The sequence below is a fragment of the Plodia interpunctella genome, chromosome 2, assembly GCF_027563975.2.
Source record: "Plodia interpunctella isolate USDA-ARS_2022_Savannah chromosome 2, ilPloInte3.2, whole genome shotgun sequence".
Classification (NCBI taxonomy): Eukaryota; Metazoa; Arthropoda; class Insecta; order Lepidoptera; family Pyralidae; genus Plodia; species Plodia interpunctella.
Window position 1 is genome coordinate 6800380 of NC_071295.1, and position 26016 is coordinate 6826395.

At 35.3% G+C, this 26016-nt stretch overlaps 3 protein-coding genes and 3 long non-coding RNA genes across 14 annotated transcripts in view; 1 reads left to right on the plus strand and 5 right to left on the minus strand.

Annotated features, from left to right (window-relative positions):
• The window catches only part of LOC128676478 (myosin-IIIb-like), a 32117-nt gene extending 26440 nt beyond the window's left edge, over positions 1 to 5677 (minus strand). For all 6 annotated transcript variants that reach the window (XR_008405420.2, XR_008405419.2, XM_053756621.2 and 3 more), the window contains exon 1: positions 5480 to 5677. The gene's annotated coding sequence lies outside the window, so the exon portion shown is untranslated. The remainder of the gene's footprint in view (positions 1 to 5479) is intronic.
• A 1350-nt stretch (positions 5678 to 7027) lies between these two features.
• Positions 7028 to 12252, minus strand: LOC128680655 (uncharacterized). Its single transcript, XM_053763955.2, has 3 exons — positions 11903 to 12252; positions 11187 to 11291; positions 7028 to 10953 (listed from the first exon to the last, which is right to left on the minus strand). Exons 1-3 carry the CDS (start codon positions 12035 to 12037, stop codon positions 10813 to 10815), a joined length of 381 nt encoding a protein of 126 aa, XP_053619930.1. The 5' UTR covers positions 12038 to 12252; the 3' UTR covers positions 7028 to 10812.
• Positions 12253 to 13890: 1638 nt separating this feature from the next.
• LOC128676881 (uncharacterized) lies at positions 13891 to 15634 on the minus strand. Its single transcript, XR_010370167.1, has 3 exons — positions 15312 to 15634; positions 14865 to 14975; positions 13891 to 14659 (listed from the first exon to the last, which is right to left on the minus strand). It is a non-coding gene; the product is annotated as an uncharacterized LOC128676881 (long non-coding RNA).
• Positions 15635 to 16029: 395 nt separating this feature from the next.
• Positions 16030 to 18422, minus strand: LOC128677189 (uncharacterized). Of its 2 annotated transcripts, XR_010370181.1 has the most exons (3): positions 17718 to 18315; positions 17093 to 17203; positions 16030 to 16252 (listed from the first exon to the last, which is right to left on the minus strand). It is a non-coding gene; the product is annotated as an uncharacterized LOC128677189 (long non-coding RNA). The 2 variants fall into 2 exon arrangements; XR_010370180.1 differs by lacking the exon at positions 16030 to 16252 and having other exon boundaries at positions 16784 to 17203; positions 17718 to 18422.
• A 280-nt stretch (positions 18423 to 18702) lies between these two features.
• LOC128679924 (uncharacterized protein) lies at positions 18703 to 21563 on the minus strand. 3 transcript variants are annotated; one of them, XM_053762449.1, is made up of 5 exons: positions 21411 to 21563; positions 20535 to 21151; positions 20309 to 20363; positions 19434 to 19854; positions 18703 to 18881 (listed from the first exon to the last, which is right to left on the minus strand). In XM_053762449.1, coding segments are annotated over exons 2-5 (567 nt in total). In that variant the 5' UTR covers positions 20537 to 21151; positions 21411 to 21563; the 3' UTR covers positions 18703 to 18792. The 3 variants fall into 3 exon arrangements, with proteins under 3 accessions (XP_053618424.1, XP_053618414.1, XP_064292872.1); XM_053762439.1 differs by lacking the exon at positions 18703 to 18881 and having other exon boundaries at positions 18888 to 19854; XM_064436802.1 differs by lacking the exon at positions 18703 to 18881 and having other exon boundaries at positions 18888 to 19854; positions 21415 to 21548.
• Positions 21564 to 21892: 329 nt separating this feature from the next.
• LOC128676967 (uncharacterized) lies at positions 21893 to 22608 on the plus strand. Its single transcript, XR_008405488.1, has 2 exons — positions 21893 to 22294; positions 22371 to 22608. It is a non-coding gene; the product is annotated as an uncharacterized LOC128676967 (long non-coding RNA).
• The last annotated feature ends 3408 nt before the right edge of the window (positions 22609 to 26016 follow it).

The following is a 26016-nucleotide window of genomic DNA, read 5'->3' on the forward strand; positions in this document are numbered from 1 at the left end:
ATATAACACAATGGGACAATATAATTAATGATTTTTTCTATTTGTGTGGGAACTATCAAACAAGTATTTGTTTGTTTAGTGCGTAAAGATAGCTTATAAATATTATTTCATTGAATGCTAAATTTTATACAAACATAGTAAAATATCTACATGATGCGTACGTCCATCAAATGATTACCTATATCAAATAATTACCTACTTAGTAGTTGTACGATTATACAGAAGTGACAAAACCGTCCAATCGGTTATACTGCTCACTGCCCACTTTGGTCACTTAATTCACGTTAAAACTTTATTAAATTACAAGTTACATTAGAAGCATACTCATCGTTTAAAACAACTATAATTCTTTAAAATGATTGCATTTAACACTCCGTTATATAGCAATAAAACCCCAGGAATGCCGTCTTTGCTGATACAGCCATGTTTGCGTAAACCAAAGCAAATTACGTAGGAAACAAATGTCTGGCCATGCCGCTTCCGTCTCGCCCTCGTAGAAGGGGCAAACCCGATAAGTGCTGAGTTAATATCGCCAAGGACGCTATCTGATATTTTGACTACTAACATGCGAGGTGAGGGTGAAAACTTGTCTCCTCCAACACCCCGTTTAGCCACAGGAAAGCGAACCCTTCGCTACGTTCTGTCACGGCGGAGTCAACCGGAAAGCGTTCAGATGAGAGAAAGAGATAAATCATCGACAATCGATTGCTCAGCTGAATATCTCAATTTCTTTGAGGATTTAATTTTCTTTCATTTCTTTGAGGTAATTCTCGTAATTCTCTTAAATTGCTCTTTTAATTGAAAAATAGCTCAAGACATATATTGGACGCAAACAAACATCACTAGTGTATTCTATTTTAATAGTTACACGGTGCGCCGGGTCTCCTCCGATAATTTCAAAATAAATCATTCATGATAATTCAGTTTATCCTCCATTTTATTGAAAGTCACATTGAAAGTCTGCAGAGACTTTTAAGATCGGTGCTTATATTTTCATATAAATGTTTAGTTAAGTACACAAGTTAATGACTTTATTGGCGTTTCAATGAGAACGCCGAAATGAAAGCAGATCATTACGCACGTGTAACAGTAATAGTCACGTGGGAACCGACATTACCCTTAATTCGGGGAAAACAGTCGCACGCCAAACCTTCATCACAGACTCTCACAGTTATGATTCCAAAGAATATGCCACTTTGAATTAAAATCACGACTCGCATTCTAGTACTCGCGTGCTTTATATTAAAGAAAGTCGTGTGGTATTCATCATTATAACTTAAACATATAATTACTGATATGTTTAAGTATAAATAACAAAAGAAATAATGTGTTGATCTCTATTGTAATCGGCTTAAATCATCAATAATCAATTTGTCATCTCATCTATTTTTTTAACTGATTACACAATAGATTAACTAATCTAAGATTAGAAAATCTATGCTGATATCGCAATGAGTATATTTACGGTGAGATGCAATATTTGGAATAAATTATTTACAAATATAATCTGTTCCCGTGGGAAATTTACGACAATATAAAATAATGAAAATGCATGATCGAAATTGGTACATTTCGTCGGAAAAATACAATGGTGATACAGATAGAGCTGTTATTTATTTAGAACAATATCCGAATTGTCTACATTATCTGTAACAGTGAAACTGTCAGTAACGGGGCCGATATCGTGCAATAGTAGGCGCGGGCGCATCGGCCATCCGCTCTGATTGACAACTGCCGTGAAGTGTCGATGGCGGAACACTTTCCGACCGCGACCAATGTCCGAATTAATGACATAGAGGTATGAAACAATTCCTATCATTTTACATTGCATCTAATGATATAGGATGAAAAGTTTGGAGGTGACAGTATCCATTAGAATTATTTAATTTTTCTGTAGTAGGTACCTAATCTCTATGTAGGCTTAAAAGTATTTAAATAAATATGTGCTAATGAGTTTTTTAAATAACTATTCTAATATATTATGATCACATCAAATCTATTTATATAAAAGAACAAGCGTTTTTTACTAATCAACGCCCAGCCTAATCCATAGAAGCTATAAACGCGAAATTTGGTCAGTAGCTTTAGGTTATTATGTAGTGCTCAGGTAAGAAAGGAATTTTCAAAATTCGACCCCCAAAGAAGTACAAAGTCTGATTATCTATATAGGGTGATTTCTGAGAAAAACTTAAAATGGTTTTACTCGTGGTTTTACTCGAGCGAAGCCGGGACGGGCTGCTATCTTTTATATTAGAAAATATACAGTGGATGTTTAAACTAACTATATTTCTGTATTCGTATTACTTTGTGATGATTGAGCAGTGTCCAACCATTAGATGCGGAAGAGCCGCTTCTCAGTGTCCCTAATGCTTTGTTGCGTTTGAGTAAATAAATTGTTATTTTTAGGAAGATAAATATAAGAAAGTGTGATTCATACCTAGTTGGTTTGCACGGCGCAATTTTGTGATGCAGCGAGATGATTGCCAAAAGAAGTGTTCACGGTTAACTACAAATAATTTTTAAAAGACAGTGCTTTTTACAAAATATCCATATTACCTATTTTCTGCTTAAAAGTAAATAAGTACAAATTTGAAAGAAAAAAAATGATGGAGAATGAAGTTATTTCCTAATTAAGTACTGTGAAAAAAATAAACACACAATTTTTGTTTTCTCAGTTAAAGCTACAAAGATGAAATGATAATGAAAAAAAAGATGAATGAATAATGTTTTTGAAGCATACCTATCATCATACTGTGTAAGAGAGCATTATTGTATTGTAAGAATAGCAAATCAAGCGCTATATCCGGGTCAGATAAGATATTAAGCGGTGCAAAACCGTGGGTGTTCTATAGGAAATCATGTGAAAACAGCACCACAATCGTGCAAAATGCAGCGACTCCCACGTATGGAGTGGCGTGTTGCAAAAACGAGATGAGCGGTGGATCGGAACGTGCGAGTTTAGTGATCCGAGCCAACACGTGAAAATCATACTGATATCTATATACTAGGTATAGGCTGAAAATTAGGTTTGTTAATTACTTCTTCACACTTTATCTGCTTAACCAATCTTCTTAAAAGTTTGCATAAACATAGTTTTAAGTACGGAGAAGGACTTACTCTAAGTCTTTCTTCTACCTTTCATCCTGGAAAAATAAAGGTTCCCGTGGGAAATTCACGAGGGTGAAGCCGCAGGCAAAAGCTAGTACAAAAATAAATGATAAATTATTTTGGAAATACATTGTATATCTAACACACCCATACATTAATACAAGTATTTAATAATAATCAGAAAAAAATATTCTCCCACCGAATACAAAAGTCCGCCAAACATTTGCTTGACTCAAATGAACTTTGAATTTCCTTAGGGCACCAATTAAAAAAAAAATACCATAGCATACTTGCTAACTCTATGCGGTGTCTAGGTACAATAAAGTGTTAATAATCTCATAATCATATGATTAATATTTTCATGGCGTCCCTGTGTTAACATTAATATAGGATCATTGAAAAGAGGATCTAGTGAAAAACGGCTTTGGTTGTTAATGTTAATATAGAAATAGTAAAACAAAAAGGCTTCAGTTATGTATACCCTAGACTTCCTCTTTGTTCTCATCAGTCTAGATTGAGATCAAACGCACTCATATGTTTTAATTAAATAAATAAATAACGCCATCATAGCAATTTTTATGATGACTGATGCTTATCAACATGGTTGGTTTGTATACCTAACGTCTATTGTATTCAGATCCAAGGTTACGTAGTTTATTTTTCATATAGTATTTAGTTATTTCAATAACAATTCCTAACCAAGTGACATACCTACGACCTTCGTTAGAAGGAAATATTGTGAAGAGGAGTAGAATTCCTAAGCAAATAATTTAATTTTTTATAATCATAACCTATGCATATAATAAAAGCTACGAGTATATATGTGCATAGGAGATAAGGTTGTAAGGTTGTAAGGACAATTTTGTTTTCGAATTTATGTCTATCTGTTTGTTCGCGCATCACGCAAAAACTGCCAAATTTAATTTGATGCAGTTTTCACAGTTGGATAGTGAATGGTTTAGCTTAAAATCTGGTATAGGTTTCATCGCGATACGTTGCTTTGAACACGAGATATTCACAATATTAAGTTATGAAATAAACGCGGGCGAAGGTGCGGGTAAAAGTAGTTTAATATTTTACTAAGAATCTGAAAAAATATTAATTCATCATCATCTATTTGTATTTAATAAAATTGACAACAGAAGTGAAAGATAAGCCCATAAAACAAATATTATAAAATCATTTTAGTACGCAGAAACCATTTAAATCATCAAAATTGATTCGATGAAATTTTGTATTTACAGAAGTTATCATACCAGCGTGAGCATAGCTTATTATTGTGTGTATAATATTATGACAGGTGACAGGTGAAGCTGTAGAAAAAGCTTGCCTCTGAATGTCCATAGAGAGACATCCAATGCAATATTATTGATATAGTATACAAACTCATGTGGCACGAGTAGGATTCGAACCTAGGCCTTTCAATCACAGACGGAAGGCCATCGCTTCATTTCATTTTTGTACCTATAATAAATCATGAACAGACTTCTAAAATCCTCCATTTGTTATTTATTTAAATGAGTATATATTTTTACAGTAATACCGACAACCAATGCACCAATTTTATCAATTCAATAAGTATTCAATGAACTATGGTTGCGATTACGAATGATAAGGATATAAGTAGGTAGGTACTTGCTTGGTTTTGATTACAATTAATAATTGTAGCATCATTTTATAAAAATATACTTAAATGAAAATAGTTCCTTTTATATTAAATAAATTAACTCAAAATGTCCATAAATATGGATTTTTAAATCTGCGTAAATGAAATAATTTGTAAACGAGGAACAAAATAATGTAATTTTGGTCTCAAAATGATATTTAGTAGCGAAGTGCTTCGCTTCGGTGGATGCACTAGATGCAATGCAATAGGAGTTGTAACTCCTAACGGCAATCGTCTTTTATGCGAATGTACATACGTGCTGCAGGCTGCGGACGATGCAACGTTTTTGCAATCAGCGCCGGAGTCAAGGTCGTGAATTAGATCATCGGAATATTGCCGTGTTTGAAAATTATGTGGTCATCTTCACGATATATAATCTTTATTTTCTACTGACATTACACGAAGCGCAGCGACAAGCGGCTGTTGCTATTAATGTTCAAGAAAATTCTCGTTCCTGTTAGTGCCTACTTAGAAAATAAGTGCTGTTTTCGTACCTACTATGTAACACCTTTTTTACCTTTATGCTAAACATGCTATTTAGCGTGCATAGCTAACCACAAATCACATTTCTTAAGTTATATAAGTTTATAGAGTCTTTATTTTTAATGAAAATTATATCATTGCTCGTGAGACTTTGCTATGATTTTTATTAAACGTAAATTTCGGATCTAATAACAATCACAACATCATTTCAATATAACTTACCCGCTATAAAAGAATATCGTGTAGAGCGGTATCCAAAGTTCTCGTCAGTAAATGAGTTCGATGTCTCAATTTAAAAATGAGAAAATAATCACATGCACTTCATTGGAACAATCCGATAGTTGCCGGCATTTTCACGTAAAGGCAGCGCGGAGCGAGCGCGCGATAGGCAGCCAAGCCACATGTGAAATCAGCTGTGTGCACGCGGCCTGCGGCAACGGGACCTGCCCCCACCCACCGAGAACTGCTCAGATACCGGCCAGATAACCTTATCTCCCTTGTTTATTTACGGATAAACTTGCGAGCAACAACATAGTAAATGCATCCACGTGGGAAAAACGATGTTCACATTTCAATCTCAAAACTGTTATTGAATTTCGACATTCAAAGGGTGCGTGACTTTGTTACGAAACTTTGGATTTCGGTACAAGAAAAGAAAGGTTCATTCGATAAGATAATTATCTTGTTACATAGATAGAATCACGCATCATGGCACGCAATGAAACTGCTAAGATTTTATCCAAATGAAAATGATCACTGATTTTAAAATCATTGCTAAGCAGACACAAGTTCTATCAATGAATTCTTTGAAATAAATTTAATTTGCCATAGCTTTATTCAGGTAAATATGACAAACAACTGTAAATAGATATGTATATTTTTGGCACTGCTTACCTAGTTACAAGTTCCTCTAACTTGAATAGAAAATATTGAGTTGTTAACTCTATTCAATAGGTACATATTCCAAGGAAGAAAGTTATTTTCAAATTAACAGCAGTCTGTAATGCTTGTTTGTGTAAATAACAAGACGTGCGTGTACGAAAATACGCAATGAATTTCTTTGTATTTAAGATTTATTCCAATATATTGCTGAAAAGCACGATGTTATATTTTTAGTACGTAATTAAATTAATTAATATCATTCGTATTGCTCAGTCAAGTTATCAATAACATCATCACACTTAGTGATGACTAGGTATTAATTTACGTTAATTAATTCCCACATTTAAGTTTTTTTGCACTATTATGCATCAAATAAGTTTTGGTTATCTAATAACGAAAATCAGTGAAGTTTTATGAAACGAAAGTACTTACGTCATTTTTAACAAAGCGACTACAAAATTCTATGGGAAATATTTCATGCTCTAATTTTGTGATTCATCATCTCATCCTAATTGGAGTGGGGGAGGTTGTTTCATGGACCCAAGTTAATTAACTATCGACAACTACTACAGACAGGCTTAATCTTTTCATATAAAAAATCATTTGGAGAGATCGAACAAACAATGAACAAATGAGTAATTATATCAATACAGCAACTAGAGGACACAGCTATAAAATATCCTCATACAGCTATAACAAGTTTGGCCTGTCACCTTCATCTTTAAACAAATTTCCACTGTCACTGAGTCACTGGCACCACTGCTTGCCCACGCGCAAAGAGTTATGAGTGTAGAACGCGCACGAACAGCCTTAATAGTTAAAAAAGTTTAGGACTTGGAATAACTAACTACGTGCAATGAAAATTACGTACTTCCATTATGTATTATTTATTTAAATTGATATGTGAATATACTTTATTAACACTTGATCTTGATATACTAAAGATCATTTGATCTTACCGTGAGGAAACCGGCACATTGGTTGACAGTTTCATTCATTAGTGTGTATGTGATTACTTGCTACTAAACGCAGTATGTAATCGTAAAAGTCATGTCAGATGCATGTCACACTCGAAAAATATAGTTAATTTAAGCTATAGGTGTTAGTTCTACGCATGTAATAGATATTCTAGTAATACACGTTAATTAAAATTAACTTACATAATAATTACACTATCGCATTTTTTCCCATGCTATATTGTTTAGCATTGTCTTATTATATAAAAAAAATTAAGACCTTGTACCCATTACATGATTTACTTGTCGTAATTCAACCTCTTTGCAGATCTGTATTCTGAGTCTTTTGAAGCTTCGAGGCTTCGCGCTGTAGATATCTGTCTTTTTTTCTCACTGCTGGGACAAAGGTTTCTAATTGTCTTTATACAAAGCCATGTTTAACTAATCAGAAAAGTATCAAAATCGTCTCTCCATATATTTTGATCTTTTCCTTAATAAGGCCATAGATATAGTAAAATTATTTCCAGAAGACACACACATTACAATAGAAAGGGTACGAGAAACTCGCCAAAGGCAGCAATTTCGTAGAAGCTATTACCACTACTTACTTATAGCAGAACCCACACTTTAGAATAGACCAATACCTTCGCCGGGAGAAATGTAGCTAGTTGTAGGTAGTTATTGTAGTAAAATATCACACCGTTTTAGCTGCCATTGAAACCACCTGAAAATGATTGTTGTATTGCTATTGTTTTAGTTTACAGATTGGATTGCTTTGAGTTTATTATGAAATCTTGCAAATGAATTTAATATACTGAACAGAAAAATATAAAGTTTTATTTTCGCGTTAACTTTTCTGAGGTTCTTAAAAAAATTGTATCAGAAAATCCTGATCGAATATTCTTCTCGAAGAAGACCAAAGAAGTCGATGGAGTGTGTCAAGTATAGTATGAATAAGAAGGCAAGTAACGATTTAAATCGCAAGTGACAGAACAAATTGGCACAGGTATTGTGCCGACGCTGCCATGTGTGGGAAATTATCTAAAAGAAGATTTCGGACTTCTATGCACTTACCAACAGAGAGATACGTGGGCGCTATCCCGAAGCATGTCGGTTATAACATGAGAAAGAATGGAGACAGGGAGTCATGGAGGAGGCCTATGTGTCTGAAGACCCAAAGTCCGAACTTAATGACGATGATGATGCACTTTCAGCTTTCAGGACTTGGGTAACGAGACGCACAAATCATATGTATTCGGATAATCAAAAATTTCTAAACAACCACTTTCTCAGTTTTCTAACGTACAAGCACCTGCGCAATATCATTACCTCACATTAGTTTCGGTCTAGACAGCTATTTATGGTCACAAAACAAATCGCCGTCGTTAGTCATTCATGTCCACCCTAATCGCAGTAAGTTGAGGCTATGCGACATCAACGAATTTCGCTGTGTCATAATATCATAACCTTTATCAATATCTGTGTTGTTTAGAGAGATTTGTATATCTGTACAATGAAAAAACTCAAATACTACTGTCCTTGATTTCGATGAAAATTGGTACAAAAGCAATTTAGGCTATGTACCTTTATTGGAATAGCGATTATCGTAATACCGAAATCGAAGGTGACCTTATCCCGAAAGTACGCAATTTTCGTAGAATTTGGTCAAAAAGTCTGATGTCCGCGTGTAACAGCATGGGTTGCTGCTAATTTAGTCCAATACTTGAATTCTTAAGTCTGAAATAAAATAATTTGGTGGAAGTCTACCGACAAATTGCAATTAGTCAGTTACGTCGGAACGTCAAAATGGTGTAAAGCCGAATCCAATGGCTTGATAACTGCATTATTCTCTTAATTTTGGGTGAAAGTTTATTTCAAATATCTTAGTTTTCTTTGGCAAACAATTTTACATAACCTACATTTCCTATATAACAATAAAATATAGTGTAAGAATTTCGAAACAATAATTTATTTTTGAAATAAATTTGATCACTTGAGGCTGTGTTTACACTCACTATTTATACTATATATTTTTTGTCATTCGGGACTGAAAACAGTACCTACCTAGCGTTAAGGTAAATAGGTATGTAGTCATTTATAGTCTGTAAGTGGGTATAGGTATAGTTATTGAATATTAGCCAGGCATAGGATATAAATAAAGCCTAGGCAGCTGACAGGCAACCATAGCATTCATAAGGAGGGTTGACTTCAGGCAGCCGGCTGGTTGTAAAATTACAACCTAATCTTCAAAATTTTAAGTTTACGTTGAAGGATTAGCGGCGTCACAGCCCCGAACGAAACAGGTAATATGCGGAGATGAGAGAAAGAGTAGGTATACAAATAAAGCACATGACTATTGGATTTGGAACCTTCTAGTCAATAACAACTTCTCAAAACGAGCGACGAGACGAGGCATTCTTCAGCTCTTTACTTAATTATTTTTTGCTTTTTACTAATGAATGTAAATGATGAATTATGTGCTCTTTCACAGTGACTAAATAAAATTATCGCCATATTATGGTGATAAAATACAAACTGTTTGTTTTCCTAGACATGTTGACGTCTGAGTGGGGTTATGTGAATGTATTGTATTGCAGAAAAAAAATTGTAGCTATCTGTATTGTAGTGGAGTTATATGCGTGACGGTAATTACTTGATAATGTCTTATTGTTTAAACCTTGTTTGGACTTCAGTTTTACTTGATTGTTTCCTTTTTATAAAGCTAATTTTTACATAATAACCGCTTGTCTGTTCCAACTTTCTTATCTGAGCTTTACTTTATTAAATAATTCTAATAAATCAAAAATTCTAAAGTAACTTTTTCTTAGAGAACTCAGCGCGCCGACTCCTTTATGTAAGCTACTTCAGGGACAGGTCACCGCTCTGTATTCAGTCAACTGTATATCAGGTTGTCTTTTAGGCTGCTGTTCTTTTCTTCTTTATATGATGCAGTAATAACCGTGAATTTATCAGTGTGCTGTCGACTGAACGTAGACTAATGTAACTTATAAACATACCATTTAACGTATATGTTAATAACAACTTATGTTAATCGCTATACCAGAATGTCACAAGTTAATTTCTAAAACAATACTACAATAATACTAGTAGCAGTGTACCGTTTAATGATGCATGAGAGAAAAGCAGTAAATCCATTGAATGTTTACCACAACCTGTCAACTGCCGCCTCATCTCGCCAGCGCGCAACATACCGCAACAAATGCAATATCGCGATGCTAATTACTCCAAGACGTCATCTATCAGTACCGCTTTAGAATAGCATCATTGAATTTCACGGTCCGTAGCCTCGATATAACTAGTTGTTAAGAGTTTTTTTTTCGTTAGAAATACATAACATCATACAAAATTGCACAAATCTACTAATTCTTCTTTCTATAATAGGTTGTGTTAAAAGTATAAACATAGCAATTTTCAATGTTTTTCTAAACTATTTACTGTTTTCATAAACAAGATTCTTTAGCATACATATTTACACTGATCAGCTTGAACGCTCAGTTTTGCTTTTGTGTGAGTGTTTGCGAAAAGTGCGCAAGACGAGAATTCAAGAGACATGTCACACAATATGACATTGATTTCCAAGAAGATGTACCTCTACAAACAGTAATTTTACACTATCTGTGTACAGTCACATAAATGTAAATTTGATCTTACACACAAAATAATGTAAAATTGAGCGTTGAGCTGTCTCGGCTTTCCTCACGGTTTTCTGCCGGTTTTTGGAGAAGGCATACGACAACCTCTCAAGATCAAGTGGAAGTCGAAAAATGTCATATCGTGGAAGCAAAAGTATTCTGGATTTTTGTAATACCAACATTTGGAAGCGCAAGGGCCCAATCTCTGAAACAAGAACAATTTTTATTACAAAATTAAACATCATAGCGATTTTTGTATGTTTGTTCTGTTGGAGTGCCTCCTCACTCAAGCACAGATGGGCCCATATAGTCCATTTTGGGTCACCCATCCCGTGACCGACCATTGCAAAAGCCATATATCTCTCAATAGATCTCATTAGTAAAAACATGCATACATATTCCAACCTACAACATAATGAATTTCTCGGTTTTACTTACGTCTTCGCCAGTCGTGCATCTGAATACACCAGTCGGAATATTCGGTAGGGGTTCGAAACATGTCATCGTATCGAATTTTGGTAAACAGGGACTATACTTTCTAGTCTAAAAAAGAAATAAAAACTTTAAACCATTTGTAGCTGCACATTATTATTATTCCATGTATAACTAGTTGTTCGCCGCGAACTTAGACCTCGCGAATACAATATTTTTTACAAAATTGTGAATATTTAAAAAACTACTTGACCTATTTTGTTGCCCTACGAACTTAAAAATTCTATTGACAGATCCTACATAAATTTCATCAAAATCAGACCAACGATTCGAAAGTTATACAGTTAAAAACCAACATACATAATATACATAATAAAATGTATTTTTACCCCAAGTAGAATTGTAGAAATAATAATAATAATACCATAATAAGATAGTATATATATTACATAGATAGCTCTTGATCAAAGTAGAGTACGATAAAAAGAAGAAGAGCAAGCAAATGGGAGGTAAAGTACCCATGAACAAACATGCTATTGTTCATAGACATCATTTATATCACAAAATTAACCACTATGACCTACTTCCATAGATAGCGATAGAGAAGACTGACGGAAGCAAGTGAAGTGAAAAAGAGAAGCCTATGCAGCAGCCTATGCTGATAAGCCCAGCAGTGGACTAATAAGAACTAATGCTGAAAATGATGTCGTTATTCTACTTACGTCGTACATGTCGGAGCGACCTTTGGTAGTAGAAGTAGTCATAACTTTTTTTTGGATTGGCCGCAGTGGAGATGATTCTAGCGTCTTTTTAGGCAAATTAGCAATTGCACGACCGGATCTGATAACAGAGAGCATATCCAACCAATTTCATACCCGCTTTTCATGAAAAATCATATCTCAAATGGCGGTTACTCTAATTTAATTAAATTCATTGTCTTATTATTAAGGATTGATGGTTGCAGATTTCAATTTTCATTTTTACTTGCAATTTACATAATATAGATTATGAATAATTATTTTATAATAATTTTGTGTTATGTGCCAATTTTCTTATTACTTTGCTGATTTTGATGTACAGAATATCTGTCACACGGAGTTACATCATGCACAGAAGTACCGCAGAACAGTCAATTCATACTTTTTATATTTTAATTATAAAATTAGAAATTGGGAATGAAACCTATGAGTTCCCTTACACATTAATGGTTTTTATTTAGGATACCCTAATAATTTTTTTGTACAACTGTATAGTCGTATAAAAAAATTACGTTAAGTCGCAACAACACATTAATGGCTGCTATTTATTACTGGTGCATCAGAACACAACACAAATCATGTACTACATGGATCAACAAAAAAGAAAAAAATACCCGACACCCACAGATATATTAGAACATTATCCATGGATTTAGTAAGTATGGAATTAGTAGGTCCTCCGTGGTACCTACTAATTCCATGATAAAGGCCTAATACATAAATAAATAAATAAAATAATAAATAAATATATTAGGACAAATCACACAGATTGAGCTAGCCCCAAAGTAAGTTCGACACTTGTGTTATGGGATACTAACTCAACGATACTATATTTTATAACAAATACATATATAGATAAACATCCAAGACCCGGGCCAATCAGAAAAAGATCATTTTCCATCATGACCCGACCGGGGATCGAACCCGGGACCTCTCGGTTCAGTCGCTAGAACCTTACCACTGCGCCACCGAGGTCGTCAAAATATAAAATACATAGATTTAGAAAGGTACCACGCGCGGGTCCAGCCTAATCTATCGCACGGGGGGAGGGCCTTTCTAAATCTAAATAACCTACATACAACTACATACTCTAAAAACATAGATATATCACTATTATGTTGTGGTAACGTTTTATTGGTTTTGGTCTATGAGGAATTAAGGGGGTATAAAATACACGCTGTTTACCCACGGCTTCGCTCGCTTAAATGCCTTCAGGAACAGTTATTTCTTTTCTTTCTTCTGTCTTCTTTTTTCGTATTAAAATGAAATCCCATTTTAGAAGAATTCCATTCAAGAAGGATAGTTGAAATAAAATATCCACAGTGCATTTAAAATACACACAGCACCATCTTGAACTTTGCTGATTTATTGCAAAGTTCAAGTTGGATGCAATTTGCTTTTATTGCAAAGTTTTTTTATTGGCATTTAGCGCCACCTAAAATAGTTTGCTACTACTGTTTTTTTGCAAATCCCACGGGAAATCAAAATTTCCATAGAATAAGTAGTTCTTTAAAAATCGCTAAAAACGTGTTATAAGAATGCTTGTCGCACAAATGCATTTTTGTCAATAAAATATATTATTTCTCACGGTAATCAACTAATACATACATACATATTATTACGCCTATATATGTATAAATCAAGTAATAGTATGGTGACTATACTAGTTCGTGAGAATATTTCTAAAATGATGACGAAATTAATAAATAATAAGTACCTCATTAAAAAATATTTGTTTAAATACCACCAGGACAGTGACGGTCAGGAAAAAAGCTTCCTCAAGGTAGGTTTAGGCGGAGACTATTTTGAGATGGTTAAATTACGGCTCCAGTGTCTACCGTCCGTCAACCAGTGCTCAGCACCAGTGAGACAGAAGTGTGAAGGTGAGTCATGCCCGAAAAAGTCTGCTTAGGCGTGTAAAATCTACTAATAAAAGAGTCTGAATGTACCTTCTGATTCACTTTTTATTGTTTTTATAGAGGGTGAAATATCAGGCTATGGCTCCATCGTGACGGATAAAGTCGTTAAATATTTGGGTATATCTATGAAAATAGAGAATTAAAAAATGTGTCTCTAATTGAAATCGACATCATATTGGATATAATGTTTGTTTCGTCAACTTACCACATTCGCAGATTTCTAGGCATGTTCATATGGTTACCATAATTAACTAAATTAATTTAATATTTTTGTTATCACTTAACTCAAGCTGTAATTTTCCATGCAAATGTCTATTTTAAAGTATTAAAATACTTTTGATCATAAGCAAATTCGACTTCATGTTGAGTTAGTTTTAACAAAAAATATATCTGTTTAACGTAACCGACTGAACAGGCGAAAATTCTCAGCATGGCCAGATGACGAAATAAATATAAATCAATACTCCCACTTTAACTCACCGGACACGTGAGTGTCCAATTTCTGAAATCTAGTTCGAATTATCCAAATATTTAGACTTGTTGCTAATATTATCGGATAAATTACACACTTTTACATAGTAACTAATGAGTGCCCATTTAAACACAAACAAGCCAAGATGTCCAATATAAAGACAAGGTTTTAGGTTGTTTGGGTTTAAGGTTTTCGTCCGGTTTTCATAGATGGATTCCTAAATTTTCGTAAGATGTGATGCAAATCATAGTAAGTCAAGTTATGGAATGCAAAATATTCCGGATTCTTGTATACTCTGCATTTTCCCGCCCCGGGCGGGGGACCTATTTCCTGTAACAAATCAAGGCAAAAAATGTAGGTACGTAAGTTAGGTAGTAACTTCAATACTTACATTTATAAAATCGAAGGATTATATCAAAGCCTATCGTTATCAAAGTTTAAAAAAACAGTCCCTCAAATATCGGGGTAATTCCTTCTGTTAAATATGAAATTATGGATTTATAATAAGTACCTTCATTGATCTAATTTTACTTACTTCGAGATCAGTGCAACGGAATACATCAGTTGGTAATTCGTTCAAAGAGTCGAAAGGTGTCGTCACGTATTTTTTCCCAGGCAAGGAAATATGCGATCCATTTTTGCGTTTCTGCAAAAAAAAATATTTTTGAAGCAATTAGTACACTCAATAGTTAATCATTTAAATGTTGTTAAAATTCTATATTTTATGTCCCAATAACATATGACACCTGTGATAATATTATACGTTCCATAAATGAATAGATTCATTTCCATCAGAAACTGTAGTAAAAAACCCTAATTGACCAATGCCATCATCGTTCCTTTAAAAAACCCACATTAAAATCCGTTGCGTAAGTAGTTTTAAAGATCTAAGCATACATAAGGACATAAAGACAGCGGGAAGCAACTTTGTTTTATGATAATGATACTTAATTTCATTATAATACCATTGACCTTGACTCACATCGTAGTTCGTGTATCTGGAAGCGTCATAGAACTGGCAAGAATATCCACATTCGCGGTGAAAGAACGTGCAGATAACTTTCTCCAGAAACTTGATATATGGAGACCATGTTATTGTGAAAAATGTATGAGCCATTTGGTATTCTATTGTTCGCTTTACAATTAGGGGACGAATGGATATTGTTTCTATTTTATTTTCATTTGCTTATTATATGTGATGTTTAGATTTTAAGGGTTTTATAAAAAAAAATACTGTACAATACATGTTTTGTGTGCCTGTTGGCGTATTTGTATAATTCACGTCATTGCTGTTGTATTGTAGTTTTTTTTCACAACGGGTCTCCTTTAGTTTTTTAGAGTGCTTTTCCCTGTGGCTTATCCATAGATATCGGGACTATCGACCGACAAAAAGTACTTATATGTGACACAGTACTTCATGGTCTGTACAAATCGTGAAAATATATTTACAAATAAGTATTAAGTTACGATATGTACTATTTTTGTAGGTAATATACATATATAGATAAGATCCAGGTCAATCTGAAAAAGAAAATGTTTCATCTTGACCTGACAGGGGACCTGCAGAATAGCAGTATTGGAGAAAAAAGTACTTTTGACGCGAAGTACATATTGTTATAGCTTTAATCCGTATCCAGATCTAATTTTTTATGAGTTTTGCGACTATAGACTATTAAAATAAGACTAATTTTGTACAATTTTTTATTATCTCTGAAAAGCCATATTTAAAACTTGAAAAAGCCTTGATCTCCAATAAAACTACTAGATAGTTTCCGGTTATGGTTTTCTCCCAGTCTGTGGTGATGGGTTTCTAAATGGTTGTAGGACAAAGTGCATATCATAGTATGTCAAGTGATGATAAGTAAAATATTCTGGGTTTTTGTATGTGTGGCATTTTCCGGCACAATGACTTGGGCCTATTTCCTGCAATAAACGTAAATTTTTAATATATGTAAATAATTTAATAATAATAATAATATTTTTATACCAATCTGACTCATGTGTAGTAGTTTTCATCGACCACCATTTACTTCCGGTGAAGGAAAACAACTTCGTTATGTTTGCCAAGAAAGTCGTTATGTGTGTTTCATTCCACGTAATGACAACGACCCTCAGCCATGAGGAATACGACTATGAAGAAGATTTTGTGATTAAAACTTCGTCGCACTTAACCGTTTGCATCATAAAAAATTGTTTGATTAAAAGTAGGTATGCTTAATCGATTGATACCTAAATCAAAGATATTTGTAACGATTTAGTTAGTGAAAAACGTTTTCTCCCGAAACGATAATTTGATCGAAGAAATACTTATCAATCAAGCTCGAACTCTCGCTCAGTGGCGACACATGTGTTTTCATAAATACCTATTCAAATAATTATACCTTCACAGAAATCGGATCGCTAGACTCTAGTTTTAATGGTACTACTTACTTCTAATTTAAATTGATTACTCAATTTATTTATAAATTTATTTATTTGCTTTTCTTTTAACTATAAAATTGTGAAGTCACAGGATATTACTGTAATACAAGCTCCATAATTGTAAAGTTTTTTTATATCTGTGCATAATATACATTTTTGTTTTTGACATTAGAAAAAATAACTGATTTGACTAGTTGCAAAATATCGTATTGTAGACTTATCTATAACAAAATTTGGTCCGTGAAGTTGAAGAACTATCAAACAAAGTATACATCTATCAGGGTAGGCAGCAACCTCGACAGACATATTCTGAATAGGTATAAAGGTTTAAAAAGCAGTTACTTCTAAATGTGTGCAACGGAATACATCGGTCGGCATGCAGTACAAAGGTTCAAATGGTGTTTGCACGCATTCACTCCCAGGCAAATGTATATTCGATCCGTATTTACGCTCCTGTAAAACAAAGAATCATTTTGATAATTTTTAATCATTTGATATTTTGACTTCATAGGATTTATTATAATCCAACAATCATCATATTTTTAATTATCATTATATGCTACTTTTAAATGGAAATAGCCACTAAACATTAGGTCATAAACTAATATATTAACTGTTATGTATAATAAACCTAATATAAGTATTGTTATATAATATAATTAAAGAAATAGTTTTTTTTGTCTATGGGATCCATCGATATTATATCGCTATATCACTACAGCAACTGTATGCTTACTAACTAGGGTGATTTAGTACAATTATAAGTAGCTGAAGGCGTTAAAATAAGTATCATTCGTAAATTTTATTATTTTCTTTCATAATTTGAACCATCATATGGAATGAATGCAATGCAACAGATTTATTAATTTCATTAGATTTAGTTTGCTTTGAAAACCTTGAAATATGGTTGCAAAAAGTACTACTACCTACTTAAATTCAATGTCATATAATGCAAAAAATTACTCACATACTTTCTGTGTTTTGGACCAGTAGTGTGAAACCAACAAGGATGTCCAAATATACCTCGAAACGAAAGTTTGCAGATAGCTTTATCTAGTAACTTTAATGATACAGATCTGGATAATGTGGCCATTTTTATAAGTGCTGTTTGAATATACTTAGGAGGATGCGTGAAGGATATTGATACTTGTTATTCCATTTCTATTGATGTTATGAATGGATGATTTGTAAAATTTTACAGTTTTTGATGGCACTACATGTTTTAGTTTCCGGAATTTTGTGAGGTTTATATTGTCATGTCTTATGTGATCAGTATGACAGAAAAGACAGATTTCGTAACTTTGTAATTTTCGTCAATATCATCGTGACGTCGTGTCTTCACTTCTATCAACCTTGTCATTGGCAAAGTCATCGTTTTGGCCCCTGTGCGCGGCGTTTTGGCGAACGATGGAGCCATAACAAAAAAAATATATTTTGATATTTTCCAGTTTTGGCTGGGATGTCACAATAATTAGTTGTTCTCCTTCCGGTGCATAAGGTCCATAGGCGGCCGTTACACAGTCAATCTGGATCGAGATTATGCAGCTCTGATCACGATTACGATCACGGATTGATGGATTGCGTGACAACATTACACGTTCAATCTTGATTCCGTCTGTGTTATTCTGATCGCCGCGTGAACACATGTTATATCTATAGTATCCCTTGTCTAAAAAACCCTGGGCCCTAACGCCAGATAGAAACTAGAATCTGGAGATTGACAAGACAAGGTTTTGCTATAGTCTGGAATCTGGAGATTGACAAGACAGACAAGTTCAATCTCAGATTCCCTCGATTCTCATTTGAGTTTGCTATAATCTGGAATCTGGAGTTCTCCAATCTCAATTCCCTCTAGATTCTCTAGATTCTCGATTCCAGAACTTTTTATTTGATTAGAACTATAACATTTAATGTTTAGTGATGGAATAAAGTCCGAAAATGAAACAATTCCATTACAAAAAAATACATATATTTGTGTCAATAAAAATGTGATAGTATTTTGCACTTTTTCTTAATCTTTCTGAAAATCGCCTCCGTAAGAACTAACAAAGCTTCATGACTAGCACAGGCAGCCCCGCCGCCGGCCCGCCCGACGCGCCGCCCGTCGCACCGCCCGTACCAGAACAACAACCTGCGCAATAGTCTCGAGTTAGAAATCATTGACAATCCCCAGGGGACAGCATTACTATCCCGGATCGTTGGCCTGGACCTCCGCCACGCCCAGTCCCACCCTCAATCATCCCATCCCTCATGTACGTATTGCGGCCCGGCTGGATTCCAGGATGGGCTTCGAAACAATCTGCTTTGCAGGGCAGATCCCATACGCACGGCGGCGGCGGCTGCCAGTGAATGCAACCTGGCCTAGTACAAGGCTCCGGTTTAGGGATAGGCTTCTTTTCTTTGCGACCATAACCACCACCACCACCTGCATTTTGTGACACTTCCTTTTTATCAAAACTTTGAAATATTTTTGCAAGTGTTGCCTCATCAAATATAAACATCGACAACTGATCAGCAAGAGAGCTACCACCACCACTCCCGCCACCGGTAGAACACGGGCACTTTGATGGCCCTTTTAGAGTTTCATTAAACTGTGGTTGATTTACAACCGTGATGGGTGGACAAATGCAGGCCCCAACACCAGAGCTTTGCGTTGGTGCAGGTTGAGAGGAGGGACACTTACAGCATTTTCCTCCTTTATCTGATGAAGAAGCATCTGGCGAAATACCCTTCAGCTCGCAAACGATAAATCTTTTGCCACTGCCTCCACCGGCCGCAGATCCCGAAGAAGCACCGCCGCCGCCACCACTCGCGGCCTGCATGTGCGCCGCGAACGGAGCAGGGTCCGCGAGACCGCGCGCTCGCGCGAGCTGGCTGGGGAGACACACAGGGTCGGGCAACACCAGGCACGCTGGCTCTCCACCGCACCCGGTACGACGGCAGTCGTGTTGCAAACCGTTTCGCTTGATACAGTGGCAACTGTAATACATGACTCCGCCTCGCAATTCCCTACTCTTAATACGCTTCAGCTGATTTTCTTTTTCATCCTTTTTATTAGAGCCGCCTTCCTCTGCTCCCGAAGCTCCGTCGGAGGGTTTTCCCTTCTGCAAAAATATAATGTATAAGTGTTATGTGCTATTAAAATAAGCCCTGTCCGCCATGAAAAATTGAAATCAATTACCTAATTTCGGGGGCAGAGCATCGAGTACTACCACTGAGAAATGAGGTCGAAGTCGCTGAATCGTGTGACGTAGGTCTTGCCAGGAGGCGGGCGTCGTACACACGGCGGACAGGGCGGAGGACAGGGCTTCGGGCAGCACGGGGCCGCGCGACACAGGTACCGAACGGAGCCCTGCTGGAAGTACTGGCAGTCTTGTAGCCCATTCCGCTTGAAAGCGGACCGTGGCAGGCACTGCAGCTGTACATTATTTAAATCGTCATTTCCGATACTCAAGTATTATATTCATCCTCTGGCTGCTTACGCACTGTCAGAGGTCTGGCCTAGCAAGTCCCCTGTAAGTGCGTTGTAGCCTCTGTGCCCCTTTTTTGTAAACTTACCGGTGGACCGCAGTCTTCGTATTTGTAACATACCATTGGACCACAAGGGGAACACCTGAAACAATTGAATGTATTCATGTATTGCTAGTTACTCCGACCATTTTCATCTGGAGCGGACTCTTTTTGTAGTCTTTTTGTAGTAGGGGGCACATTCTGAGGGTAATTATTAAAATTTTAGTGCATAAAAATCTAGCTACTATACAGAGGATAGGAAAACCATACTCACATTGTGAACAAAAGTGATTACGGTCCGATCTTGTAAAAAATCAGAGAGAAGGGGAGTTTTATAAATTAATTTCAAAATAATTTTATTTTAAATTACATAGATATTGTTACTTGTATAATTTAGAATTTTATTAACTATTCGATTTTTATAAAATTTATATCAAAAATACATTAGTACGACATGAGACCAAAATTATTTCTGTGTCATTTCTTTCAAATCTTGTGAATATTTTTTCTGGCTTCTATATTTGAATCGAATTTTTCAATTTTGCTTTCAAAAAGTTTCTTTCAGCTATACATATGTCGCAACCTGGGTTTATACAGAATTTATTTCCGCATTTTGCAAATCGCAGTTAGGGCTTCTGCGTGTGGATTCATACGATGTCTTTCACACGCCACATCCGCGGGCCTGCACAGCGGCGCAGGGAGACACTCGCACAGCGGCCCATTCTGGCACCCAGTCCTTTTGCAGTCGTATTGCAGTCCATTTCGACGCAAACAGAAGCAGTCGGTGTACAAAATTCCTCCTTTCAGTTCCCGGCTTTTGACATTGTGCACTTGGGGCTTGCAAATTTTAAATTTAGATTTTGTATTACATGGACTATTACCCATTTTTTTCTGAAAATTAACACCATATTAATACTGACAACGGCAACGTCCTCTGCGAAGCACTTACTCTTTGAAAACAGTTAATAAAAAGCAAGTGATATAGCTATTTGTCCTTGAAATATACCCGAAAATTACTCAATCACAGAGACGAATAAAATTATCAACCAAATCTGAACAAAGTACCTACTTGTATTGCATACTACCGAAAGAGCACACTTATTAGTAATAAATTGAATAGTTATGTTTATCTATATATATTAATACTTACTTGCCTTTTTTACTATATTGTTAAATATTACACAAAAATTTTGAGCGACCACATAAATGTGATCGTGTAGTTTAACAAAACAAACTGAATGAATTGTTCTATTTAAAAATATATCGCGATGGCTATGCCATTCATTTTTGTTGCATTTTTTTTTTATTAGAACCCATAGGTTATATTTCATAATTAGTTCTATTTAAACCTTAAAAGTTATTTTTAAAGGATGATCTTTTTTTCGATTAAGATATAGGTAAAATTAATACAGCAGAATCTATAAGTTCCGATCAATAAATAAATTCAAATTTCTTTATTTCACTTAGAAAGATACGCGTCGACGTGAAAAACTGCACTGCCGTATTCCAAAGCGAAGAGCAAGCGCGCAAATCATATTTCGTTCGGTTCTCACAGCCCTCATTAACTCATACACATAGGTCCAAATTTTTTCTCTATTGTGACCTCGCGTCGTGCAACTTCATTTAAAAAAATATATATTTGTTTAAAAATAGCTCGTCACGAAAAATAAATTAAAATAATGAACTCAATCAATATCTTGTTGTTAAATTGAAATACATACATAAAAACAAACTATTTTCTTAATATACAGTATCGATGGTACTGGCATCTAAATTTCTTTTCTGACAAAGAATTTCACACATTCTGGAACCCTTTTTCGATATTCAAATCGTTTCGAAGTTGATGTGTAGAAGTAATTTGCATTGTAGGTCAGTATAATCAAATCCTCCGAGTGAGTCCTAAAACGGGTCCACAAAAAAACTCAAATCACTAAAATTTCTAAAAAATTTTTAAAAAATTAAAAAATACTTCCACTTCCACATTTTACAATTTCTAGTTTTAGTACTTAGTACTTCCCAAGCCTATTTCAAAATGTGCGTATGATTTCGTCGGGTGGTAAGGTAATCAAATTATCTTAATCTCTTCTAATGTGTTTTTTTTAACCCCCAGGTGTTGCGGAGGATGCGGACCTTGCTGCGGAGGATGCGGACCCTGTTGTTGTTGCCCAAGCATCACAATCTACACCTGCTGCACCAAGATTTGCTAGTTTGCGCTCCTCTTGCTCTGCGCATACGAGCCAGTGATGGCTTGTCACGTCTGGTCAGAGGTGCCACGAAGCCTCTGCTCTTCGATGGTCGTCGTTAAACTAGTGCCGTGTTTGTGAAAATAAACAGCTAATTTAAGCGTATTTCAGTTTTTTATTGACATAAGCCGATCAGATCTAGCATTGTTCCTAGTCACAAGATCTGCTTAAGCTTGAATTGGAAGGGGACAGCAATTCATTCATTTTCAAATCTCTAAGCACTTCCTACTTCCTGGGTCCCTACTGCTACCCAGATTTGCCCTAGTCCGGTCAACCGGACTAACCAAATTACTGCTAATAGAGATATGGAGAACCCGTTTTCGAATTCCAAAGTGGAATCTTCAAAACTCCAAAACAACTCCAGAATTCTAGAGAAACTGATCCCCGGTCGGGTCATGAGATGGAAAAATCCCCGGTCGGGTCATGATGGAAAATATCTTTTGGCCCGGGACTTAGAATCTATATAGGGGTCGTTTGAAACCAAGTCTCTGTCTTGACTGAAGTAGAAGCTGACAGTATTATAAACATATCCTAAACTAGCTGATGCCCGCGACTTCGTTCGGGTGGCTAACAATTTTTGCCCTCAGGGTGACACAATGACAACTTCCGAAATCGACAATATCCGAGAACGTCTCAATTTCCTAAAATGACAACTTCCTAAAATGACAATTTCCGAAAATTCCGAAAATGCCAATTTCCCAAAATGGTAAATTTTGAAAATGACAACTTCCGGAAATGACAATTTTCCTAATAATTCCATGCAACTTACTACGGGTGTCAATTTTGTGAAATAACAAATAGTAGTAGGGCTATCATAGCACATTTCTGCCTTTTGTAGTTTGCAATTTTAGGCTGGTTTTAGTCTTACGCTGACGGCACGCGCACCGTCAGCGCTGATGGCCGAGATATATGAACTACTAGGAAGCGTTTTTGACTGACACGTAGCTATCAGCGCGGTGGTCAGCGCTGATAGCTACGCGGCCGTACGCGTCGCGCGTCGGCGCCGCGTAGCTGTTGGCGCTCACGATCGCACGAGCGCTTCTGCTTTCAGTGAGCGTTCTAGTGTCGAGCGGAGCGGACGTCGAGAGCGCGTACAGTCCGCATTTTGGTCGTCGTCTGTACAGTAAGAGTACTGTATCGTCTGTACAGTAAAAGGCGGTCAGTATGATACTAAAAGGAGCCTCAGCGCTGACAAACTACGCGCTGAGCTATGAGCGCTGACGGTGAGCGTGAGACCAGCCTTAAGGCCTTCGATTCCTTGAAGACTGCCTTATTGAAGTGCTGATAGCAACCTCTTAAATTCACATCAAGAAATACATGAAGGACAGCATTTATTTGTGCTTGTTCAAAGTCGCAAATATATTATGAAATGTTAATACCCAATATTTATTTTAATTTCAAAAACCTAATGTATGTTTAGAAGACTTAAAACTTTCTTTCTTCATACATACTTTATGTCCAATTATGCCAGTAACACCAAGAAGTTTAAGAACGCAATAGCACCTTTATCATAGTTTCAATGAGGCAGTGAAGTAGCATATCGAGAAAAGTGCATTTCACTTCAGTAAGAATTGTTTTATAGTTTGATGATACTACATACTAATAAAATGGTACAAAGGACAAAAAAGAAATAAAGCACAGTCAGCAGCCAAAAATTAGAGTCGAGAATACACGTACGTTCAGGAAGATCGCAATATTAGCGGTTTTCAATTTAGGTAGTTGACGTTTTCGAAAGTTGTCATTCTAAAAAGTTGTCGTCTAGAAATTGACATTTTGGGAAGTTGTCGTCCTCAGCCTTATTTGGGCGGTTGTCAATTCAGATAGTTGATGTTTTCGGAAGTTGTCGTTATCCGAAGTTGACATTATGGGAAGTTGTCGTTCTCAGCCTGAGGGAATTTTTGGGGTAAGGAGTCAAAATTATTAGAGAATTTTAACTGTACAGGAAACCCTATGAGACTGGTGGGACTTTATTGGTGGGCCCACGAGTCAAAAATCACCGTACGATACCTATACAGAAACTGCTGCGTAATGCGTATTTCTGTAGTTTACCTATACCATTATTATTCTTCAGTACCATTGTGTTCCAGTTTCTAAATCATTTTACACCCTATATGTTGCCTAAGCATAATAGCTATATAACAAAAGTTTCATATAAATCGGTCCAGTAGTTCAAAGATTACGAGTATACAAACAGACAGACATACTAATACATACTAATTTTATTTTTATGTAAATTTATTCAAATTCAAATTCAAATCATTTATTCAGAAATTAGACCTTCACAGGCACTTTTTCTCGTCAATCTTTAAATTTATAGTTATTTTTATTCCATATACATACATAATTTATAGTTATTCCATATACATACATATTTTTTTGTTTTATATGTATTGATTAATATAAAAGTAATTTGCTCTTATATTAATCAATACATATAAAACAAATTTTTATGTTATACAAGGATAGGGATAGTTTTTATTTTTATGACACGTGAAGATTCCTAACGTCCAATGGAGAGAAAAGAAGAAATTACTAATTCAAGAATAATTTATAAATTTAAGAATAATTTATAAATTTTAGAATAATTTATAAATTTAAGAATAATTTATAAATTTAGGAATAATTTAAAAATTTATGAATAATTTATGATTTATAAATTTAGGAATAATTTATAAATTTAAGAATAATTTATAAATTTAAGAATAATTTGTGATTTTAATAATTTAGGATACGAATTAATAATACACTGTCAGCTTCTACTTAAGTCAGGACACGGGTTTTATTTTATTAGATAGGTCCCTAAGTGAGATTGTTTTAAGCCAAATTATTTATTTTTAAATAAATTGCAAAAAACAAATATTTATGTTAAAAAAATATAATTTTACTCTGTTCCCAAATCTCGAGAATTCAGATTTTGGAGTTGGTGACGATTCAACTTTATTAGAATTCAACATTACTGGAATTCAACATTTTTTGAGTTCAATATAATGGTCCAAAAGGCCAGAAGGGCTTACCATTGTTTCTTTTTAATAGGTAACATATCAAAGTAGGTAGGTACCTACCTAAATAATGTACGTAGTCAAAAAGGTTTATATCAAAACAGGTTATGATTGTGATCCGAGTGCTGTTAAAAGAAATATATATTAAATAAATACACAATTCATTACACACAATTATGAGAAACGAGCTGACTGAGTTTCCTCTGGCAGCACCGATTCACGAGTTTACGCATGGGTCAGCCATCGCGTAGCTCAACCATAAGAGGGAACCTCACGACCCGGCCCACGACGCCACCACCAGATTGACTATTTGAGTGAGCATAAGCAGCTTAACCTAATACAGACCCATGATGGTCCGTAAAGGCGTAACATATTTGCATATTTTTGCATGCAATGCAATGTTTCTGACAACATAAGCTAATGGTTAGATCTAAAAAATCCTTGCATGTCATTACCATTCGCAGACAGACGATCCCGCTGAATGGAGGTACACGGAGAATCATTTTTGAGAATA

Excerpts from the sequence above, each read along its gene's own strand:
- LOC128680655 (XM_053763955.2), bottom strand. The coding sequence starts at position 12,037 with ATGCTCTCTGTTATCAGATCCGGTCGTGCAATTGCTAATTTGCCTAAA. Across the intron at positions 11,292-11,902 it reads GTCGCTCCGACATGTACGAC|ACTAGAAAGTATAGTCCCTG; the intron begins GTAAGTAGAATA and ends TTTCTTTTTTAG. Across the intron at positions 10,954-11,186 it reads GATGCACGACTGGCGAAGAC|AGATTGGGCCCTTGCGCTTC; the intron begins GTAAGTAAAACC and ends TTCTTGTTTCAG.
- LOC128679924 (XM_053762439.1), bottom strand. Across the intron at positions 19,855-20,308 it reads ACGAAGACTGCGGTCCACCG|AAGGGAAAACCCTCCGACGG; the intron begins GTAAGTTTACAA and ends ATATTTTTGCAG.